This window comes from Microtus ochrogaster, linkage group LG2, assembly GCF_000317375.1.
Source record: "Microtus ochrogaster isolate Prairie Vole_2 linkage group LG2, MicOch1.0, whole genome shotgun sequence".
Classification (NCBI taxonomy): domain Eukaryota; kingdom Metazoa; phylum Chordata; class Mammalia; order Rodentia; family Cricetidae; genus Microtus; species Microtus ochrogaster.
Window position 1 is genome coordinate 44,752,563 of NC_022028.1, and position 20,075 is coordinate 44,772,637.

Below are 20,075 nucleotides of genomic sequence, written 5' to 3' on the forward strand. Positions count from 1 at the left end.
CACACACACACACACACACACACACACACACACCCCACAGTTTTGAAATAGATTTTTGTGTGTATGAGTGTTTTCCTTCCATGCTATATGTCCATCATTTGCATGCCTGGTACATGCAACAGACCCCTGGTACTAGAATTACAATTGGTGGTTCACCATCACGTAGGTGCTGTGACTTGAACCCAGGTCTTCTGGAATGGTGGCAATTGCTCTTAAGCACTGAGCCTTCTCTCCAGTCCCTTATAAAATAGAATCAGAATTACAACATGTGCCGCAGGTCTCCTTAGGCAGCTGTAAATGGGCATGCGAAGAATTTGTTGGCATTTCCTGGTGCTATTAAACGGAGGTCGTCTGTTAACACTGCCTCCCAGGGGACTGCATTGGAAGTCTCAAGGCAAATGCACAACATGCACATTTTCTTAAACAATATGCACCAGAGGTCACCAAAGTCCCAAAGGAACTTTGAAGATCTGGGACTTCAGAGTGACAGGTATTAACAGCACAAGAAAAAGGGACCAGGGAAGAGGCCCAAGGGCTACTGGTCAAAGGAATGTGCCGTCCATATCCAAAAGACAAATTTGTTTTTCTTCCCAGGTAGAAGGAGGTCATATTCTTATTCCCTTCACAGACTGCTCTGGGTGAAAACAGGATTGTTTGAAAGCCTATGAACTGCATGTTAGTAACATCTGCCGGGGTTATCCCTTCTCTCCTTTATAAATGTACATCTGTCAAGAAGTGGAGGCATCTTATTTAATATAATAAACAACTATTGCTTTATGGGATTAAAAATGGTCATTCTCCTCTTGTAAGCAATAAGCACCAGTTGTCTGCAAGTGGTTTTGAATTTGTGCATATTATAGTTTGCTTGTGTGCCACTATCTTTGTGGCTCTGAAAACAATTCTCTTTTTTTACAAGAAAATGGTTTTTGTAGTGTGGGCTTTATCAGTCCTTCATAAGCCAGTGGGAAGAGGTTATGAGGCCGGAGAACACGGGATGGGAAAACCAATCGGCAGCAGCACAGTGGGAATAAAGCAGACTTTGCCCTTTTATTTTGTCCTGGTCTCAGACCGTAGGGATATGTGTTCATGTGTAAAGAACGAGAGATAAGATAAAAGAATAACTTCTTAAATTTTATGTTAAGGCTTTCTTCCCTTTATCCTTTTATTAAATTAGAATAAAGACAGTCTTCAATATTGAAAAACTGTTCTGAACATGGTCCCAAGGGGCAAAACAACAATCCCGGTTCCTGCAGTGACTTGGTGTCACAGCAAAACACAGAAGCAGTGGGCACATTTGCACACCAAACACACTCCATAGCATCTTCAGCTTTGAAATCAGCTCCTTGTGTTTGGGGAAGCGGCACGGCAGTGAGAGGGCAGTGAGAGCCTGAATCCTAACCGGGTTTGTGTTGTGCTTTTTCCATCCCAGCTGACGGCAGTAGACGCTGATGAAGGCTCTAATGGGGAGATCTCTTATGAAATCCTGGTGGGCGCCCAGGGAGACTTCGTCATCAACAGGACCACGGGGCTAGTGAGCATTGCACCAGGAGTGGAGCTGATCGTGGGCCGGACTTATGCACTGACAGTGCAGGCCTCGGACAACGCCCCGCCTGCAGAGAGAAGGTGACTCCCACTAGGTCCCATAGTATTTAGAAAAAAAATGTTATATTTGTTCACTAACAATATTAAAAGGGGCTACAATAAAAAGGTCACCATTTGTTATTTCCAGCTAAAATTCATAAAAGGCCTTTATATTCTTCAGTTTATTTTATAATACTTATTTTTCTCAGTTGAAGACATCGTTGTACTGGATAATTGTGGCCTGATTTACATGTGTCGATATGTTACAGTTACTATGATGTAAGAGTTTTAAATCACCCCATGGATTGCGGTGTTGCTCCCTTCTTTGCTAGGAATAGGCTCACCTCCAGTGAGCAATCAGGACATCACTCACAAACAGGATTATTGAAGCATTGACTTTGTATGCATTTATGCTGTTTTCTAACTATGCTCTCATGTTTTTAATATACTTTATAAATGAAGAACTATAATACAGTAACATTCATGATGAAAGCCAATTATTATAGCAATGTAATAGGAAAACATTGCCAGCATCACATACTTACACTTGGGAGTCATTTTTAAATAAAAGGGCTGGGGAGATGACTCAGCAGTTAAGAGCACTGCCTGCTCTTCCAGAGGTCCTGAGTTCAATTCCCAGCAACCACACAGTGGCTCACAACCATCTGTAATGAGATCTGGTGCATTCTTGAGGATGACCTGGTCAGTCATCCTCATCAACTTAGACTGTGAAACCCAATATGGACAAGTTCAACAGAACCGCCATATATAGGCTGCCCATTAAAAAATACAAATACCACCAGACAGCTGTTACATGAATGGAAGGATGTAAGGGAGGATGTATTATATAAGCAGCAGGGGTATAGGAAGAATGGCTGATTGATTGTCAAAACAGAAGAGAGGGGAGAAGCCGACTTCACTGTGCTGCTCAGAATAATACACAATTTAAAACTTAGCAATTCTTTATTCCAGTTTTTTCTTTTATTACCTTGGGACCACAGTTGACCATGATCAACTGAAAATGCAAAGAGCAAACCTCAGAGTGGAGTTCCTACTATACTTAACAAACAATAGCAGAGGATTCTCAACTTGTTCCTCTCCTATGTGCAGATTGCTCAACTCTTCCCAAGCAAGCTAGTTCAGTAAAAGGATTTTACTCAAGTAAAATGGCATTCAAGCAAGTGTCATCTTCAGAAGGGAGTGTCTGTCTTATCAATGACAACAGTCTCCTTTTTATTTTTTTAAATGGGTTGGATGCTAAAAGAGTGCCATATAATCTGTCATCAGACATAAGACATCCCATGGAAGCCAGCGGTGCTCACCACTGTATCACCAACATACCCTTCAGGCATCACTTGGAGCCAGCAGAGAATAAAATCCACACATGCCCTCTCTACCTGTGGGAATGATGTAATGCTTATTGCTGGGTAATGATATCCACTGTTTCTGTGGGGAATTTAAGCCTTCAAATCGAGTTTGTAAGTGAGCTAAGGACTTGGAAGCCTTTGCTCTCAGTGTTTCCTTTGAAGGGAAGATGATATTTGAAAGTTACCAGTATAAGAGTATAACCACCAGCACAGTGTCGTTAAGTAATAACAGTGAAACACTTGGCAGCAAAAATCAGAAATGGAGGCATTCTCCGTAATATTATTTTTTTCAGTTTGAAAACTCGAATTTGTACATTTAATTGGTATGGAATCTCATGCCCCGTATAAAATGACTTCAAGTTTCTGTTGCTCCAGTCTTAGGGAAGTGTCCAGAAGTTCAGAGTGACACCAGTAGAAATTCTTTGCTGGATTCTTAGGTTTTGTCTTTTTTATTTTTATTTTCTGTTACAGGGCTTTGATAAGAGCAAAACTGCAGTTATAAGTCAAAGGATTAAAAAAAAGTCCTAAGATTAAAGCATCATTTACTCTAGTGGTGTCTGTTAGTTAATATATTTATTTAGTTTAATGAAGTTGAGTAAATATTATTAAATCCTGGAATGAATTATTACTACCAGCAGATATGAAAACAGTTCTAATCCCAACAGCTCCTCATAAAAATGACCGTAAAATGATCGACACACGATATGGTAGCCTCTTATATTTTTATTTTTTTGTCATGGAACCCAACTTAGTACTTAATTAACCCATGAATAAATAATGTTCTCCAGTAGAAATTCTTCCACTGTGAATATATGTTCTTTAAAATAATTGTACATAGTAATAAAGATATGACAAAGAATCTTTGATTTTGAAAAAAAAATACTGGGCTCCCCAAATTCCTTGTCTTCTGGAGGAAATACTGGAAATGAAAGTAAGTTAAGAAGGTCTTGCTGGGGCTATAGACATAGGTGCAGAAATGATGGGAAATGTCAGGGAGGAAACAAAGGCAAAGACATGTGTGGGGAAAGGCAGGACATCATGAGGAAACTTGGAACATTTGACCATGTCAGTGGCCTGCTTTCACTGTATTGCCTGTCCCACCCTCGAGATGAAGTTCAGACTGGATGGTACTGAGTGACCATACGCTCCAGTGTCAGCAACTTCTCTCTCAGATTGCGCAATGTTTATTGTTTTCTGTTTATTCCTCTGGCTGCATGAATGTTCCCTCTGTCTGGGAAGCCTTGTGTGTTTATTCCTCTGGCTGCATGAATGTTCCCTCTGTCTGGGAAGCCTTGTGTGTTGCCTCTGAAAACTCTGCTCCCATCTTCTGATAAGTGTTCTCTTGTGTTGGACAGAAATAAGAAGTTTCTGCTTCTGGAGATGTCTGTATTTTCTGCCAAGATAGCAAAATGGAATCTATAAGCAGTGAACTATAAATATAGATTTTGTAGCAAGTTGTTAATGGGGAAGGGATAAAGGAAAACCCACTGTGACTTCTCTGTTTAAAATCTTGCAAAGAAAGTAATATAAATACCAGTCATCTTTATTATAGAAACAAGTAGCCATATATAATTGCATAAGCACAACTGTGTAAATTATTATCATAGTGATACAAAGTTAGGCTAGTTTATCTTTTTAAATTATGATGTTTCCTAAGTCAAAGTGCATTAGGTTCATCTTTCTGGCTTTGCTTTATTAATATTTTATTTGTCCCTTACCACAAACATATACACTTCATCATGGATGAAGTTTCAGTTATGGCATAACTAATTAAATATTGGAATTTCATAGTCTGAATCCAAGACTTCTAATTCTTTAGGGTTTGGAATTTTGCCCATCGCCGGGCAGTGGTGGCGCACACCTTTAATCCCAGCACTCGGGAGGCAGAGGCAGGTGGATCTCTGTGAGTTCTAGGCCAGCCTGGTCTACAAGAGCTAGTTCCAGGACTGGCACCAAAGCTACAGAGAAACCCTGTCTCGAAAAACCAAAAAAAAAAAAAGAAAGACATCATCATTTGTAACAAACCAAGGACCTTTCATATTCATAGCCATCAGATAAATAAAGAAAACCTCTCCAATATACTTTATAAAATATGTTCTTATGATACCAAAGGAATTCAAGAGCTCTTTTATTTTATCTGTAGTTGGTAATGAGCTTAGTAACTTTAATTCAGTCACTTGTTCTGCAATTATTTAAAATTATAAACTAAGCTAGTCAAATTCGGTGATTCAGCTTGACTTTTTAAGTCATAAAACTGCCTTAGAAATTCATTACCTCTTTTGTTCTGCTTTGACCTTTTAGTCAACAGAATAAGAATAATAAGGCCCCATGATTTTCATTTTTTTGAAATGGAAACTTATTTGCATCATACTTGCCCTATTACCAAAATAAAATATGGATAGAAAAAAGCTTGGTTTTATGCATTTAGGGCTGGCTATAAATGTGAATATGAAATACTCACATAAAATGTTATTATTTACCTAGCAACTGCCCTGTTTTACTGTGTGCTTAAACTGTGCTGTTGAATGATTGCTGTTTATTACAGCATTAAGTCATCGTTTTACTGTTAATGCTATAGGCATTCAATTTTAGGCATGCTTCCTATGACACTATGCTGACATCAGGGATAAAGAGGAGATCTCATTTTTAAAAGCAGTAACCCTCAAAAAGACTGGTACTTATTAAACACGCCACAGCAGAGTGCCAAGATAGGACGGATGAAAGAGGTGCAGGCTGAAATATGATCTTCCCAAAACAAGCCTGGGAGATAAATCCTGAGGAGGTGTTATGAGCATGACTAGCAATCCAAATCCCTGAATTATAGATAGAAAGGTCCAGAGAAAGAAAAGGGGAAGAGGCAGTCACGACGGGCCAGAGTTGTTCTCTATCTCTGCCCAAGGTCACATGGGGGAGGCAACAATAACCCAGTAAAGCATTATCCAGCTACAAAATCTGACAATTGGTCCGGGGATGGTGGTTTACAAACATAATCCCAACATGCTAAAGGTTGAGACTCGCATTAACTCAAGACCAACAAAGACGAATGTTCTGGGCCAATCTGGGTGAAGCAGTCAGAAGAGTTCTCAAAAACAAATAACAACAGCTACCGTGTCTCAAAAAAACAAAACACAATCAAAACCAACAACAGCTACCAATTTCTGAGACTCACCTTGATTCCTGCACTCAGGAGGCAAAGGCAGGCAGACCTCTGAGTTTGTGGTCAGCCTAGTCAACAGAGTTAGTTCCAGGATAGCCAGGGCAACACAGAGAAACCCTGTCTTAAAAACAAAAACAATAAAACAAACAAAAACCCAAACAAATAAACAACAGGAAAGAAAGTCTGTAGCCATCTGTTATTTGGCTTTTGTAGGAACACTTACTTACAGGCTTGTGAATAATGATTTGTTATTACTTTAACTCAGTGATTCTCAACCTACTTAATGCTGTGACCCTTTAATACAGTTCCTCGTGTTGTGCTGACCCCTAACCATAAAATCATTTTCATTGCTACAACAGTAATTTTGCTACTGTTGTGAATCATAATCTATTTGTGGTTCTAGAGGTTTGCCAAAGGGATCATGACCCACAAGCTGAGACCTCCTGCTTTAGTTCATTTTAATGTACCCTTAAAGGCTAAATTTTAATTATTGACTCTTATTTATATCTCCAGCTAAATTTATCTCGATAAGAAAAAATTGACTCATTTTTGTGAGGGCATTTTCACAAAATATAAGACGGAGATAATGACTTCAGACACTTGAACTGATTGTAAAACTCTGATGTATTTTAACTTAAAATGAGTTTACTTTGGAACCATATCACAATAAATAGAAGTAATAAGTGTGTTAAAGTGACCCCAGTTTAATAGCAATGCTTAACAGTGCCTGTGATCTGTCTGCACAGACTTCAGCAACTCGTACCCATGTGCACTATGGATGGACAAGCTGCCAGTCAGCTCTCAGTGTCTGCAGTCTGCACTGAAAACATTTGAGAAGCAAAACAGATTAGTTAATCCCAGAAAAAAATGTGTCATTGGAGTACGTTATTAAGGGGTTTTGTTTGTTTGGTTGGTTGGTTTTACTGTTAAAAAAAAAAATAAGAAAATTCTAGTCCCTAAACAGGAATTACCACTAAAGCATTTTAAATTTAAATTTAAAAATATAATTTGAAAAATAGTACCTGAAACCTACATTTCAGGAAGCAGAGTATGTTCCTATAAAATACTGCATGCATTTGTTGGTAAAGTACCAGACCTGTAAATTCATGTGTTCCATTTATCTATTTTGTCAGTATTTCTCTTTATAAAACCGTATCAGCCTCAAAACCTTGGTTCTTCAACTTTCCTTGTCTAAAATCCAGTGTTCAAAGATGCTAAAGGAATCGATGTGAAAATAGTAAAAATTTTACTCACGATAATGAAGGAACTTCATTCCCTTCATGAAAATTCTCCCTCATTATGGGCTTTAACTAAAGGTAATTTTCAGTTTTTCATTTTATTTTCAAGAATTTAAAACATTTCCAGGTTTATTACCATGAATTCACCTATTCACCCGATTTGACATTCAACCAAAAAAAAAAAATTCGGAGTAAGTGATTAATGTTAGATGTTCAAGACAACACTAATAAAATACAGCCCCTTGTTTCTTTCTTTGTTCTCCCCCCCCTGAGTGTGTGTGTGTGTGTGTGTGTGTGTGTGTGTGTGTGTGTGTAAGGGTGTATGCACATAGGCACATGTGTGTTCATATGTGTAGCTATGTGTTGAATTACTCAATACTCCTTCATCTGGTTTAATTGGAAGAGAACCTGAAGGACAAGTTTTATTGCCAAGTGTTTACACCAAGATTTTGTTTGTTTGTTTGCGTTGCTATTAAAAATAGGATTAAAAATAGGCCATCAGCTGAGGCAAGTCAATTTGTTAGCTCCCTTTTGCAGCCACTGTGTTTAACTTGCACTATTCATCTAAGTAGTAGGAACAGGTACAGGAGGCAAATCTTTTTTCTTTTACTACACTAATTTCACAAAAGCGTTATATTTTGGCAGGTAACTTTTACTGTTTTATTCTTTTATGATTTTACTGCTTTCTATAAAATTTGAAATTTCTTGTCCTATAAACACAGCAGACAAATAAAACCTGCCTTCAAAGTTTCGATGTAGCAGGGGTCATTAAACGCCCTGCTCCCTTTTCTCTGGCAGGCACTCCATCTGCACGGTGTACATCGAGGTGCTGCCTCCCAACAACCAGAGCCCTCCCCGCTTCCCGCAGCTGATGTACAGCCTGGAAGTCAGCGAAGCCATGAGGATCGGCGCTGTTTTATTAAATCTACAGGTGTGCCTAGGATACGAATATGTGTGTTGCTGTGTGTAATATGCCCGATGCCCCCGTGTGATAACCCGTGAGTGTATATGGCGCGGGGTGGAAGCCCTTGCAAACCTACTTATGTTCTGGTGAATGACATTTCTCTCGGAGGAGGAAGGCCAGAGGCAAGTAGCAAGTGGATGCGGGGCGGGATGGCCCGCAACTGATCTGTTTCACGGTTTGCAGTTGAAAACCTCACACAGACTGGAAGGGATTGGTTGTGATGCTCACGGGAGAAAATGAAGGGATAGGCAGTGTGTGTTTGAGTAGCTAGTACTTTGCAGCTGAGGAGTACAGCTGACCATCGTCCTGGCTTCCCCAGCTGGGCTTATTTTGGCTGCAGTGTCATACCAGGGGGGAACAATCTTATACTCAGGCTTATGGCGGCATTCAGAGTCTGAGGCAAACTTGGTTTTGGCCCTATGGCCACAGATCTGATTTGATGACTGTTTCAGTGTGCTCATTTATATGGAAAGGATGCTTTGAGATGATGCTTCTATGTCCAGCTCAAGGCTCCTGGCAGAGAATATTCTTGTAAAAGTATAGCTAGGTTTTCAGTATTGACATGTCACGGACCAAGGCATACTGAACCACTACAGGTAAACCTTTGACTGAATAGGGAGCTTCATGATGTCAATAATTATCTCCGGGGTTTAAACAATCGTGGCTATGGTATCAGAAAGGACTATATGAAGAGGAGTTGGTGTATAAAGAAGGGGGCTCAAGAGAAAAAAAAAGGTGAAATGTCACTTTTTCTCTCATAGGCAAACCAGATATAAAAGTATCTTCCTACATCTCTGTCTTTATGTGACATTAAAGAAGAAAGTGTTTTTTAGTGAAGGGTAAAAGAAGGGTCAATCTAAGAAAAGTATAGTTAGGTGGTTAAGTGTGTGTGTGTGTGTGTGTGTGTGTGTGTGTGTGTGTATTTGTGTTAGTGTATGTGCATATGTGTATATGTCTGTATGTGTTTGCATGTGTGAGTGTGTTAGTGTGTTTATGTTTCTGTGTATGTGTCAACACGTGTCTGTGTAAGTATATGCGTGTGTATGTGTATTGTCTATGTTTGTGTATCTCTGTGTTTATGTATGTGTATATGTTTGTATGTTGTGTTGAAAATTCATAATATACATCACAATTTTAATGCCCACAAATATTAATAATTTTCCTCAAAAAGATGAAAAATAATCATATTACTTTATCTGTTCATAGGACAAACATTATCTGTCTTTGTGCTGTTTGGAAATGGCCCAGTTTATGATAAGTATTCAGGATGCTGCACTTTACGTTGAGACATTTATTAAAATAATACGCTGAGGAGAATCCCAGCCTCAACTTGTACTCTTGACTACGGTGACACAGGACACAGCTAGGTTTTGCTCAAAGTCCTTATGTCCTTATGCCCTCTGACCTCCACATTCTCGATGGCAGGGTCATCCTATAGCTACTCAGATGCCAGAATTTTGTTGGTATTCCCAAACACGTCTGGAGTTTCCTTTTAATATCTATTTTACTGCTTTTCTTCATCAATCTGAAGTTTCCCTTTTTATTATTTAATAATTAATAGTATGTGTAATAAAGTTACTCACAAGTAAAAGTATCAGTAATAATAAAATGTCAAGAATATTAATAGGTGAATTAAAGAAGATATAGCATTTCTTCAGCTAGACCAAACACCTATACATATTATTATAAAGGTATAGAATGGGAAATAAAATGTTAATTTGCATTCACTGAAATGAAATAATGAAAACAAAACTTACATCCATGAGGAATTATTTAGCAAAACAAAAGGAAATGGAAAACATGATAAATCTTAAATTTTTAATGTTCAGGTCAAGAAATTATCCATAGTTTATAATGAAGTCTTCCCTAACAATGTTCCCTTTTGTAATATAACTTGTATGAGATAAGTCGTAACTTTGACTTATAAAGTAGCCTGGTTTTAATGTCAATAAATCTGAGGAAGATCTAGAAACTTTATTATAGGAGAATAACACTAACTGGGCATCCAAAGATGAATCGAGTTTGCCTTCCTCATATCTCACATTCTTTGGCACAAAGTCTGGAAAAAAATACTTGCAATGACATTTCAATTCTTTGTGTGGCTGGAAGAAGCAAAAGAAAGAACACAATTGTGGTGGCAGACTGGATAAGAGGGGACAAGAGTGTCACCACCAAGGGTTTTCGTAGACCACTAACCTCTTTCGTTCAGAATCCACTGAGACACGGTTTAAACTCGTGACCTCTAAGTTGAAAAGTATCCATCAAATTCCTCCTCCAACATCTTCCAAGACGAGGCACAATGGTGCCTGCAGCTCTCTGTCCTTACCCTTTCTTCATAGATGGCAATGCCACCCAACATAAAAAGAAAAGAAAAAGCCTGGGGTGGTAAGGGATTTGCTTCAGGAGAAGAGAATCTGTTTTACCTAAAATCTAGGGACATCAATGATCCTTGTTCCAGACCGTGCCTAGTTTTCAGTGTGTCCTTTTCATTCTGCCTAAGGGTGTTTGGGAAGCTTGTAGTTTCCTCGTGGTGTGCATATTAATTTGACTGTAGGGACGGGATGCCAGAGAAGAAAACCGCACTCAAACCTCTGGTTTCTCATTTTCTGATGCTGATTGGGGTTAGCATGGGGTAGGCAGGATTTTCTTCCTTCCAGAGTTGCTATGTGGACTTGAAGCATGTTTTTCATTCATCTTTATCCATATTTAAAGTCTTTAACAATAGTTTCAAGATGCTGTGGAATATAGACCACATGCCTGGAGGCAGTATTATTTTTAGTTTTAAAGAAAACATCCTGCTGCCTTGACCTCGCTACAGAATTGATTCTTTCCTATAATAGTTTGAATTAAATGCAAGCTGTCCTGCACGCGCCCCGCTGCAGTTCAGAGCCCGTCAGAGGTGCTAATTTGTTTTGCTGACATTTGGAATGCTCTAGAAGTTTCAGGCCCTTGCTCTCTTCTTTCATTTTCTCCCCTTTTGTTTGATAAATATTCCTTACACAATAGAACGTACTTTTGCCCAAAGGTGACACTGGAGTTTATGATTCATGAACACTGTGCAGGGTGCAGGTGTGCACTGGATAACTGACAGCATTGTGTGGATGCTTTTCTTTAGTATTTTCTCTTCTCTGAGCAGTCAAGTTCCTTCATGTACTACTGTACTGATGAAAGCTGAAGAAGATGCCATTTCTCCATAAATGACAGGTGCCATAGTATCTGAAATAAAACACATTTTTAGATAGTTTCTATTCACATGCTCTTTCTTCTTCCCAGTGACAACTTAGTCCCACATAATAAATGTTCCTTAGACAACAATGAGCTCACAGACATGAACTCTGACGTGCCAGGGAGGTTGCAGGAGCGAATCTGAATTTAGCATGTCGAAAACAACAGTTTTTCCTACCTAATTGCTCCTGACTCTTTTTCCTCAAGCTGTGAACTTCATGCTTATTTTTAATGAGATAAAATTATTTTATCCTTATTTCTGCTTCTGATTTACAATTTAACAACAGGCTCTTCCATAGAAACAGGTGAAAAAAATTCTCTCGAAGAGGACTAGTAGTTTAGAAAAACTCACTGTTATCGAGTAATAAAGCCATGTTCTCGAGTCCTTTTGTAAAATAATTAAGGACTGAAAAATAAATTAAGATAAAAGTTTCTTCCCTTCTCTCCCTCACTTCATACTTGGCCTTTTCTTCCTCCCTCTTCTTCCACCCCCACTTGCGGATCTTACATTGCAGAAGAGATACCTCAAAGTTGCCTTATACACTAGCTTCAAATTCATCATCTTCCCCTCTCATCTTCCCAGATGCAGGGATTGCAGATGTGCACTGAGCTCAGCACTTACAGCAGTGTTTTCTGATACCAGTATGCATAGAAGAGCAGCCCCGTGTCTCCTTGCACAGGTCAATGTAGATGTCAATTGTGGTTAGAATAGAGCCCAACAATAAAAATTCGTTGGGGAAAAGGGGAAGCTTACATTGGTGTTTGTCCTGCGTCATCTTCTCATCAAACACGTAAAGGATGACTGTCGTAGTCTCTCGCCCGACAGCTCAGAATTACTCATCTCTCTTCCGTACGCTGCATTTCTTCCTCTGAATCACCAAATGGTCTACATTCCTGCCTTAGCTGTTCCCTCCACATCACATCTGGTTCAAGAATTTTTTGACGGAGAACGAATTTTATTGAATTACTAGCAAAATCCACATTTCAAAGTTGTTTTGGGGGGTCAGAGAGATAGCTTCATCTGCAAGTACTTGCCTGTCAAGCAGAAGGACCCAAATTTAATCCTCATATTAAAATAAAGGGCCAGCATGGTTGTACACATTGTTTATCCCAGAGCTTGGGAAGTAGATATATGAGAATCTGTGAGTCTTGTTGACCAACCTGTACTATCTCTTCAGTGATATTCAGGCCAGTGAGGAATACTGGGTTTTTTTTTTTAAAGGTGAGCAGTATCTTCGGTATGATATCCAGATTGTCTTCTGTCTTCTACATGCAATCACACACATGTACACATGCATGCACATCCAAACATCAAGCTACTTTGAAAAATCAATACAAAACTCCTATTAAAAGACTTCAAATGTTACTAAGCATGACTCTCAGTTTTTTATCATACCTTGATCCATCATAGACACATTGCAGAACGGAAATGGCATTGGACCGTCCAGCAGTGGAGACAAGCAACTTAATTTGCAAGGCCCAGTACAAATGACAAGTCACTGTCCCTTCTAAGTGTCTCAGCCTTGATAGTGACCCAGTCTACATGCTTCTGTTTTCTGTGTCTATCTACTGTAGGCCATGCTACATGATCCAGAATCATATATTCTTAGCAACTGAAGAATATCTTTTTTGACCTAATTCACTTTACCGGTATTCAAATTGGCCTACATAGCTTGCAATTAAAAGCAAAACAACAGAAAAAAAAAATCGCACTTGATGAGCAGCTCTCTTAATTCTACGTTTCTGTTAAATGTGCAAAATGTCTTAGATTTGGTCCTCAAAATGACCTGACATCTTGGTTTTCTCCTTCTTTCATTCTTGCGGACACTGTGTTATTCAGAAGTTTGATCACAATAATTCATTCAAATGACTCATTTTACAGTCTCCACGGCCATTCCATTCTCAAACATATCCTTCTTCATACCACATCTATCAGCAAGCAATGTCAAAACAATCATCTCTCTGTGTTAAAATATATTTGGAGGCTGGAGAGATGGTGCAGCGGTTAAGGACACTGGCTGCTCTACTAGAGGACATAGGTTCAATCCCAACACCCACATGGCAGCTCATAACCATTTATAATCCCAGCAACTGGGGAAATGATATCCTGACTTAGCGTTCATCATGACCAGGAATCGTGTATAGACACACACACCAGCAGAACTGTCATACACATAAAAATTAAAATGTATTTAATTGGCTTCCAGCAAACCTTTCTCCAGGGGTGCTTTTACTTCATTCCTCACTTAACTCTACTTTGATAGTTCTTTTTCACTTTCTTGAATTTAAAAAAAAATGAAAATGGGGTCTGTAGTTAGGATCACTTACCAGTTTTGCAGTGGATCTGGGTTTGGTTCCCAGCACCTAGATTGGAGGCTAACAACTGCTTGCAACCCCAGTTCCAGGGGATCCTATACCACGTTATCACATCCACAGGCACCTACACATGTGTCATACATATAAACTTGCACCTGCACACACATGTATACATAAATCTTTTAAAAAACTTTTGAAATGCCTTTAGGCTAAATTTTCAAGTTTCTTTCCTGTTTGCATTCATTGTCAAAGTCCATTTGATGTTATCAGTTCATCTGTTATGTGTTCAAATTTTCTAATTCATTCCTCCAGTTCAGGGGGTCAAATATGGCCTGATGTCTGGGTATAAGATCACTGTTTCCCTCCAAATACTAAGTAAACATTTATTTGAATTGGCTTTTAGCAAAGCCAGCCAAGAGATATAGGATCTCTGGAATGATGTGTATCATGAAAGCCTTTCAAAAAAACCTATGGGGGAGTCTAAACACACTCACACACATGCACACACACACACACACCATACACATGCACGCACTCACACATTTGATGTGTGTGAGTGTTTGCTTGCTTGTTTTTCTGTGCATTGAGTACCTGCTGGTGCGCATGGAAGGCAGAAGAGGGGTTCAGATTCCTGGAACTAGAGTAACAGACAGTTGTGAGCTGCCATGTTTGTGCTGGGCATTGAATCTAGATCCTCTGGAAGATCAGTCAGTGCTGTTAACTACTGAGCATCTCTCCTGACCCTCAGGAGGAGCCATTTTTGAAGATCTTTGGTGGGAGAGGGAGAGAGATGCAGGAGTATCAGGGTGTGGGAGATGGTGAAAGTCTTCACTCTGTCAGTTCTGTTTAGCAGACTCCGCTGAAGCCAGAGCTTGAGGTGGTAACTGCAAGTTGAAAGGATTGGACAGGAAAAGGAGTGCAGCTTGACCTTAAGTAAGTCAACTCCCTTTGGAAGATTTAATTCCTGAACGGAGCGACAGTTAAAGCCATTCAGCCGGCAGCATTTCAACACACACGGGGAACACTGCTCTGTTCTTCAAAGGGGTTATGGGAAGCCATCACAGTACTGCCACAGAGTCTCTGAATTAATTTACTTTGGACTGAGAGCTTGATGCTAACTCTGACCATCTCAAGGAAAGTTGGATATTCCTGCGTTTACCCGACTCTCTAAAGAGCATCTTCACTTTGCAAATGCTCAGACCTCCTCTAAAGTCACCCCTGAACTTCACTTTCTCCTCTCTCCATAGCTCTCGCTGCCAGTCAATCAAATTGGTTGTTCCCAAGATAAGTCACTGTTTCCCTGCACCCTCCCCAGCCCCACTGCCTTCCACTGACCTTACCAGCTGTTGTCTCTTATCTGCTTAGTTCTTAACTGACTCTGAAATACTCAAATTGGCCCTGCTAACACTCAGTTTCTTAAGAAGTCAGAATTAAGTCTTTTAGTAAATGTTATAAATAACAGAAGCATCTTTTAAAGAAACCCCTATGCTCTAAACACAGAAAATCCAGTCCTATTTTACGTTGCTTCCTTAAATTTTGAGCTCAGAAAACCCTTTAGAAAAAAAAATACACACTTTGAAGCATTTTTTACAATTAAAAATAACATCAGTCCTCACAAGTAACCTTATCCCTGGTGTAAAAGTGAGTTAAGCACTCTTAAATAGAACCGTAAAGTTATCATTAAGATTTTAGCTTAAAAAGAATTTAAATGAGCCCCGATGCTGCCACTGCCAAGATTAACAGCAAAGAGAGTATTAAATTCTTGTTTAATAGATGGTCACTTTAAAATTTTACTAAGAGTAGATCAACACTGTAAGAAAGTCTGATGGCTCTGAATATAAAGAATTGAATGAAAAGTGGTCAGCCCCGAAATTACACACAGACACACACACACACACTTGCACGCTAGACCACATGAACTCAGCAGGTTGTATTTATTTATGTATGTATTTGTGTGTGTATGGGTGTAGCAATAATAATAACAAAGAGGCCACCAATTTAAGTGGAAGTTGGAATAGCAAAGGAGGAGATGGAAGAAGGTGACATGGGAGGGGATAGACTGGGGATAGGGAAGGGGGTAAGTGATGTAATCATATTATTTTATAAATGTTTTTAAATGTTTAAAAACTTCAATGAATAACATAATAGTTATAACTTTACTTAACTAAATATGTATTTTTATTAAATTTAGTTAGTTATGTGTGTACACACACACACACACATTTACCACAACACATGTATAGAATTCAAAGAACAACTGTTAGAAATGAATTGTCTTTTGTTACCATGTGGGTCCCAGTGATCAAACTCTGGTCTTGAGGCTTGGTGGCAAGTACCTTTACTTGCTGAGCCACCTTGCCAGCTCAGATTTGTATTTTAAATCCTCATATAAATTTAAATCTATACCATGGGCACATGATGGATGGGCATTTACAGATGAGATCATACCATGTCCATTAAAAAATTAATATATTTGGAAATCATAAAGAGAACAAAATTTCTTCTTAAAAAGATTGATTGATTGATTGATTGATTGATTGATTGATTGATTGATTGAATTGTGTGCATGTGTCCCTAAGTACATGGATGTGCTCCATGTGGGTGCAGAAGTCAACACAAATCTGAAGTGTCAGATCCCTTAAGCTAGAGTCACAGGCCGTTATGAGCCACCTCACAGCAGAACTGAACTCTGGTCCTCTGCAAGAGCAGTAAGTCCCTTCATCCCAGTCCCCAAAGGAACGAAGTTTCTAATGATACTTTTACCATTTTATCTTTGTCAGAGTCTCATGTATCTTATACTGCAGGTTTGGGGAGAACATTTTCTGTTACAAACATAAAATTGAGCCTCTGGCAGAAGCAATATGCACAGGTCTTTGTGTATATGTTATTTATATATTATGGCTTCCAGTTTAGTGGTTTTATGGGATTTCTGAGTATGTGAACAAGTGGGTCTCTGATTCTTGTATCTTCGGCTGTTTTTCTTATGTTGTTTTGTCTTTTCCAACTTTAATGTGACAGTTTTTGTCTTATCTCATTATAATTTATTTTGTTATAGTTTAAAAAAATGAATGAATAAAAGCTTGTATTTCTGATCCAAGAAACAGAGAGACTCAAAATATACCACCAGTTTGTGAGTGATGCCAGTATTATATTGATGGCTTTTAAATATAAATATATACGAGGTTAGATATTACAATGTCTCAGTGTGTAGCATTCTTGATAGAAATATGTCTTCTCTGACCATTGAATTAATGTCGAGTGACAGCATTACGATCTTAATAACACTGGCAAAATACATGTTTAGTTTTTATAGAGGAAAGTCAGAAAAATGTAAAATAATCTCTACATATAGACCACTCTTAAAATTATTCTAAATTTATATTTTAAGTTAGCCCAACAAAAAGCACTTAGTTTTTTGGAGGATTTAACAAAAACATGCTTTAACAATTCAATCACCCTCTAACGCCACACAGTATTCCGTCATGTTCGCAAACACTTCAAGCAGACATGTTCCATCCCATGCAGAGTAGTCTAAGTCAGCCCCCGAATGTGACATTATTGTATGGATCACATCTCCTGCAGTTTTCATGAAAATGGAATTTAACGTGAAGATTTTGGGGAAACTATCTAACATTTTATATATTTCAAAACCTTAAGAAAAGTGCCATATTGCTTATTAAGTATATATTTCAGCTTCTCCTGAAAGAGAAACTCATGATAATAATCCCTTACAAGGGCATTTTGTGTGCATCTCTTGGAGATATTTTGATCTACATGAGGCATTAACATCTTCACAGGGCCAGAGAGTTTAAAGATGTTGTTTTATATGCTGTGAAGTAACTTTAGGACAGATGAGAGCCTTGAAGTCCACAGTGTCCCAGCCCTTCCACCAAGACCGTATGCAGCAGGGACAGGAGGGAGTGATGACTGGAATTAAGTGAGATCATGATTCTGTTCTCTCTCCACTCTGGTGTCTCTGTATTGTTTGTTGCCATAGCTACAAGACCACACTTTCTCTAGGTAGCCACATCTTCGACTGTGTGATGAAGATGGTCATGGCAGGCAGAGAAAGAATCCCTGTGTTCCAATACAGTATCATCTTTAAACATTATAGGCGATCCTGAACGGCTTGCATAGAGCAGCGGCAATGTGCCTTGAGGAAAAGACACGTTGGATTTATTTTCTTCTATGTTGAGTGCCTTCTACAGTGTCATGTCTACTTTGAAAGCATGACATTTCCCCGTTTTCTGAAGATATTCCTGGGTCTATCTTTGTGCATTCTTCTTTCTTTTATTTTTATTCATTTTACATACCAACCACAGTTCCCCAGTGATTTTTAACTGAGTTCTATCTGTAAAGGAAGGCGAGAGATTCTATTTGCTTTATGACAGGAGACTGGTGTATGAGCCACAAGGGGAAAAATGTGCATTGTCTAATGGACACGGCACAAGGACTTTGGTTGTTTAGTTACCTTGGTTTGGTTTGGTTTTATATTTTTATATTAAACATAGTTAAACCATTCTGCTCTTTTAAAGTTAAGTGAAAACAGGACTAATTTGAGTTCTGTGTTGAAATAGAACATTTGCAGAGATAACTACTTATAGCTGAGATTTCTGTGAAATTTTTCAATCCCACCTTTAATAACTTGGAAGTAAGAATCTTGCTGTGTTGTGTTCTGTTTTGTTTTTTAAATGATGCTTACAGTGTGTTTGAATGTCTTGAAGCCATTTATGGCTTCACATACTGCCAGCTTTTGTTGAGGAAAGCTTAAATATGCAAATGCCATTATTTCCTTGAGATTCTGATCGAAAGAAACAAAAAACGGTGTGCCTGAGAAACACTTGACAAGCAGCGAGCGGGAGTTAGTTTTCTAGTGAAATTAATGTGAGCTCCATCGAACTGGAGAAGAGTCTGGGGTGTTCCCGCTCTCATCTCCTAGGACCGCAGCTGAGAAAACAATTTTTAAAAAATCAGAGGTTATTTACATTGGAAGGTTTTAATTTATTCAAGAAACCCGAAGAATTCAATTACATGCCTCTTGTGCTTACTGCAAATATAGTTTTAAGATCCAAGATTCACAAAATAATCCAGTCATTCAAAAAATTGTACAACTAAATATCTTTTCCTCCTTCTGCTTCCCCGCTCATGCACATGCCCCCCACACACATGGCCCCTCACACACATGGTCCCCTCATACACATGCCCCACACACACATGGCCCCTCATACACATGCCCCCACACACACATGGCCCCTTACACACATGGCCCCTCACACACATGGCCCCTCATACACATGGCCCCTCACACACATGGCCCCTCATACACATGCCCCCCACACACATGGCCCCTCATACACATGGCCCCCACACACACATGGCCCCTTACACACATGGCCCCTCACACACATGGCCCCTCACATACCTGGCCTCTTACACATGGTCCATTTGCACACATGAACTACTTGCACACACGAACTACTTGCACACAACATGACACACTCCAGAGAAGTAGCAGATTTTTTTTTTAAGTGCTGCAGCTTAAGAAAACAAACTGGAGAGAGGGAAACAGAATTATCTAGCAATAAAAATTGACTCAGCTCTTCAATAGAGCTGGTCCCTCCCTTCCTCCAAACTAAAAGTAGTTCATTTTGATTTGGGTAATCAAATGGGTAGAAAGCACGGCACACTTGATTGCCACACTTGATTGTCCCTGATTGAATACTGCTGAGTGATTTGGACCCAAAAGCCGCACGTGGGAGACAGGACGGAAAAATGCAAAGACTGGGAGCAAACGCAGCCGGCTAAAAGTCACCCGGAAGTTTGCACATTCTCTACCTTCTTCCTTTATGTTTGCCCTTTAAAATATGTCATGTATTCACAAATCCAATCATCTACATGTTATTTATTTCACACATAGATTTTAAACATTTTTCTTATTTCCTTCTCCCTTTTCCCAACTGGTTACCCACCTTTTCCTTACCCCTTGCTTTCCACGTTTTGGGCTACAAAGTCCCATGGGATTACGTAAGGCATATATATGAGGGTGGAGTGTGATAGCAATGTGTGCTGGTGAAATAAATCGTACTGCTTCTCTTTCCACTCATTGCTACCCCATCCTTGCAATTGTAATGCCTGAGCACCAGGTCGTAAGCTCTTCACACAAACGTAGAGGACCTCACTGTGCACAGAATCCTAGACCACTCCTCCTACCTCACTGTGCACAGAAT

At 39.2% G+C, this 20,075-nt stretch overlaps 1 protein-coding gene across 1 annotated transcript in view; it reads left to right on the forward strand.

Moving 5' to 3' along the window:
• Window positions 1–20,075, forward strand: part of Pcdh15 (protocadherin related 15) — a 1,155,509-nt gene that overhangs the window by 939,932 nt on the left and 195,502 nt on the right. The window contains exons 17-18 of the mRNA XM_026785470.1: window positions 1,430–1,623; window positions 8,142–8,274. Of these exons, the coding sequence (XP_026641271.1) occupies window positions 1,430–1,623; window positions 8,142–8,274 (327 nt within the window). The remainder of the gene's footprint in view (window positions 1–1,429; window positions 1,624–8,141; window positions 8,275–20,075) is intronic.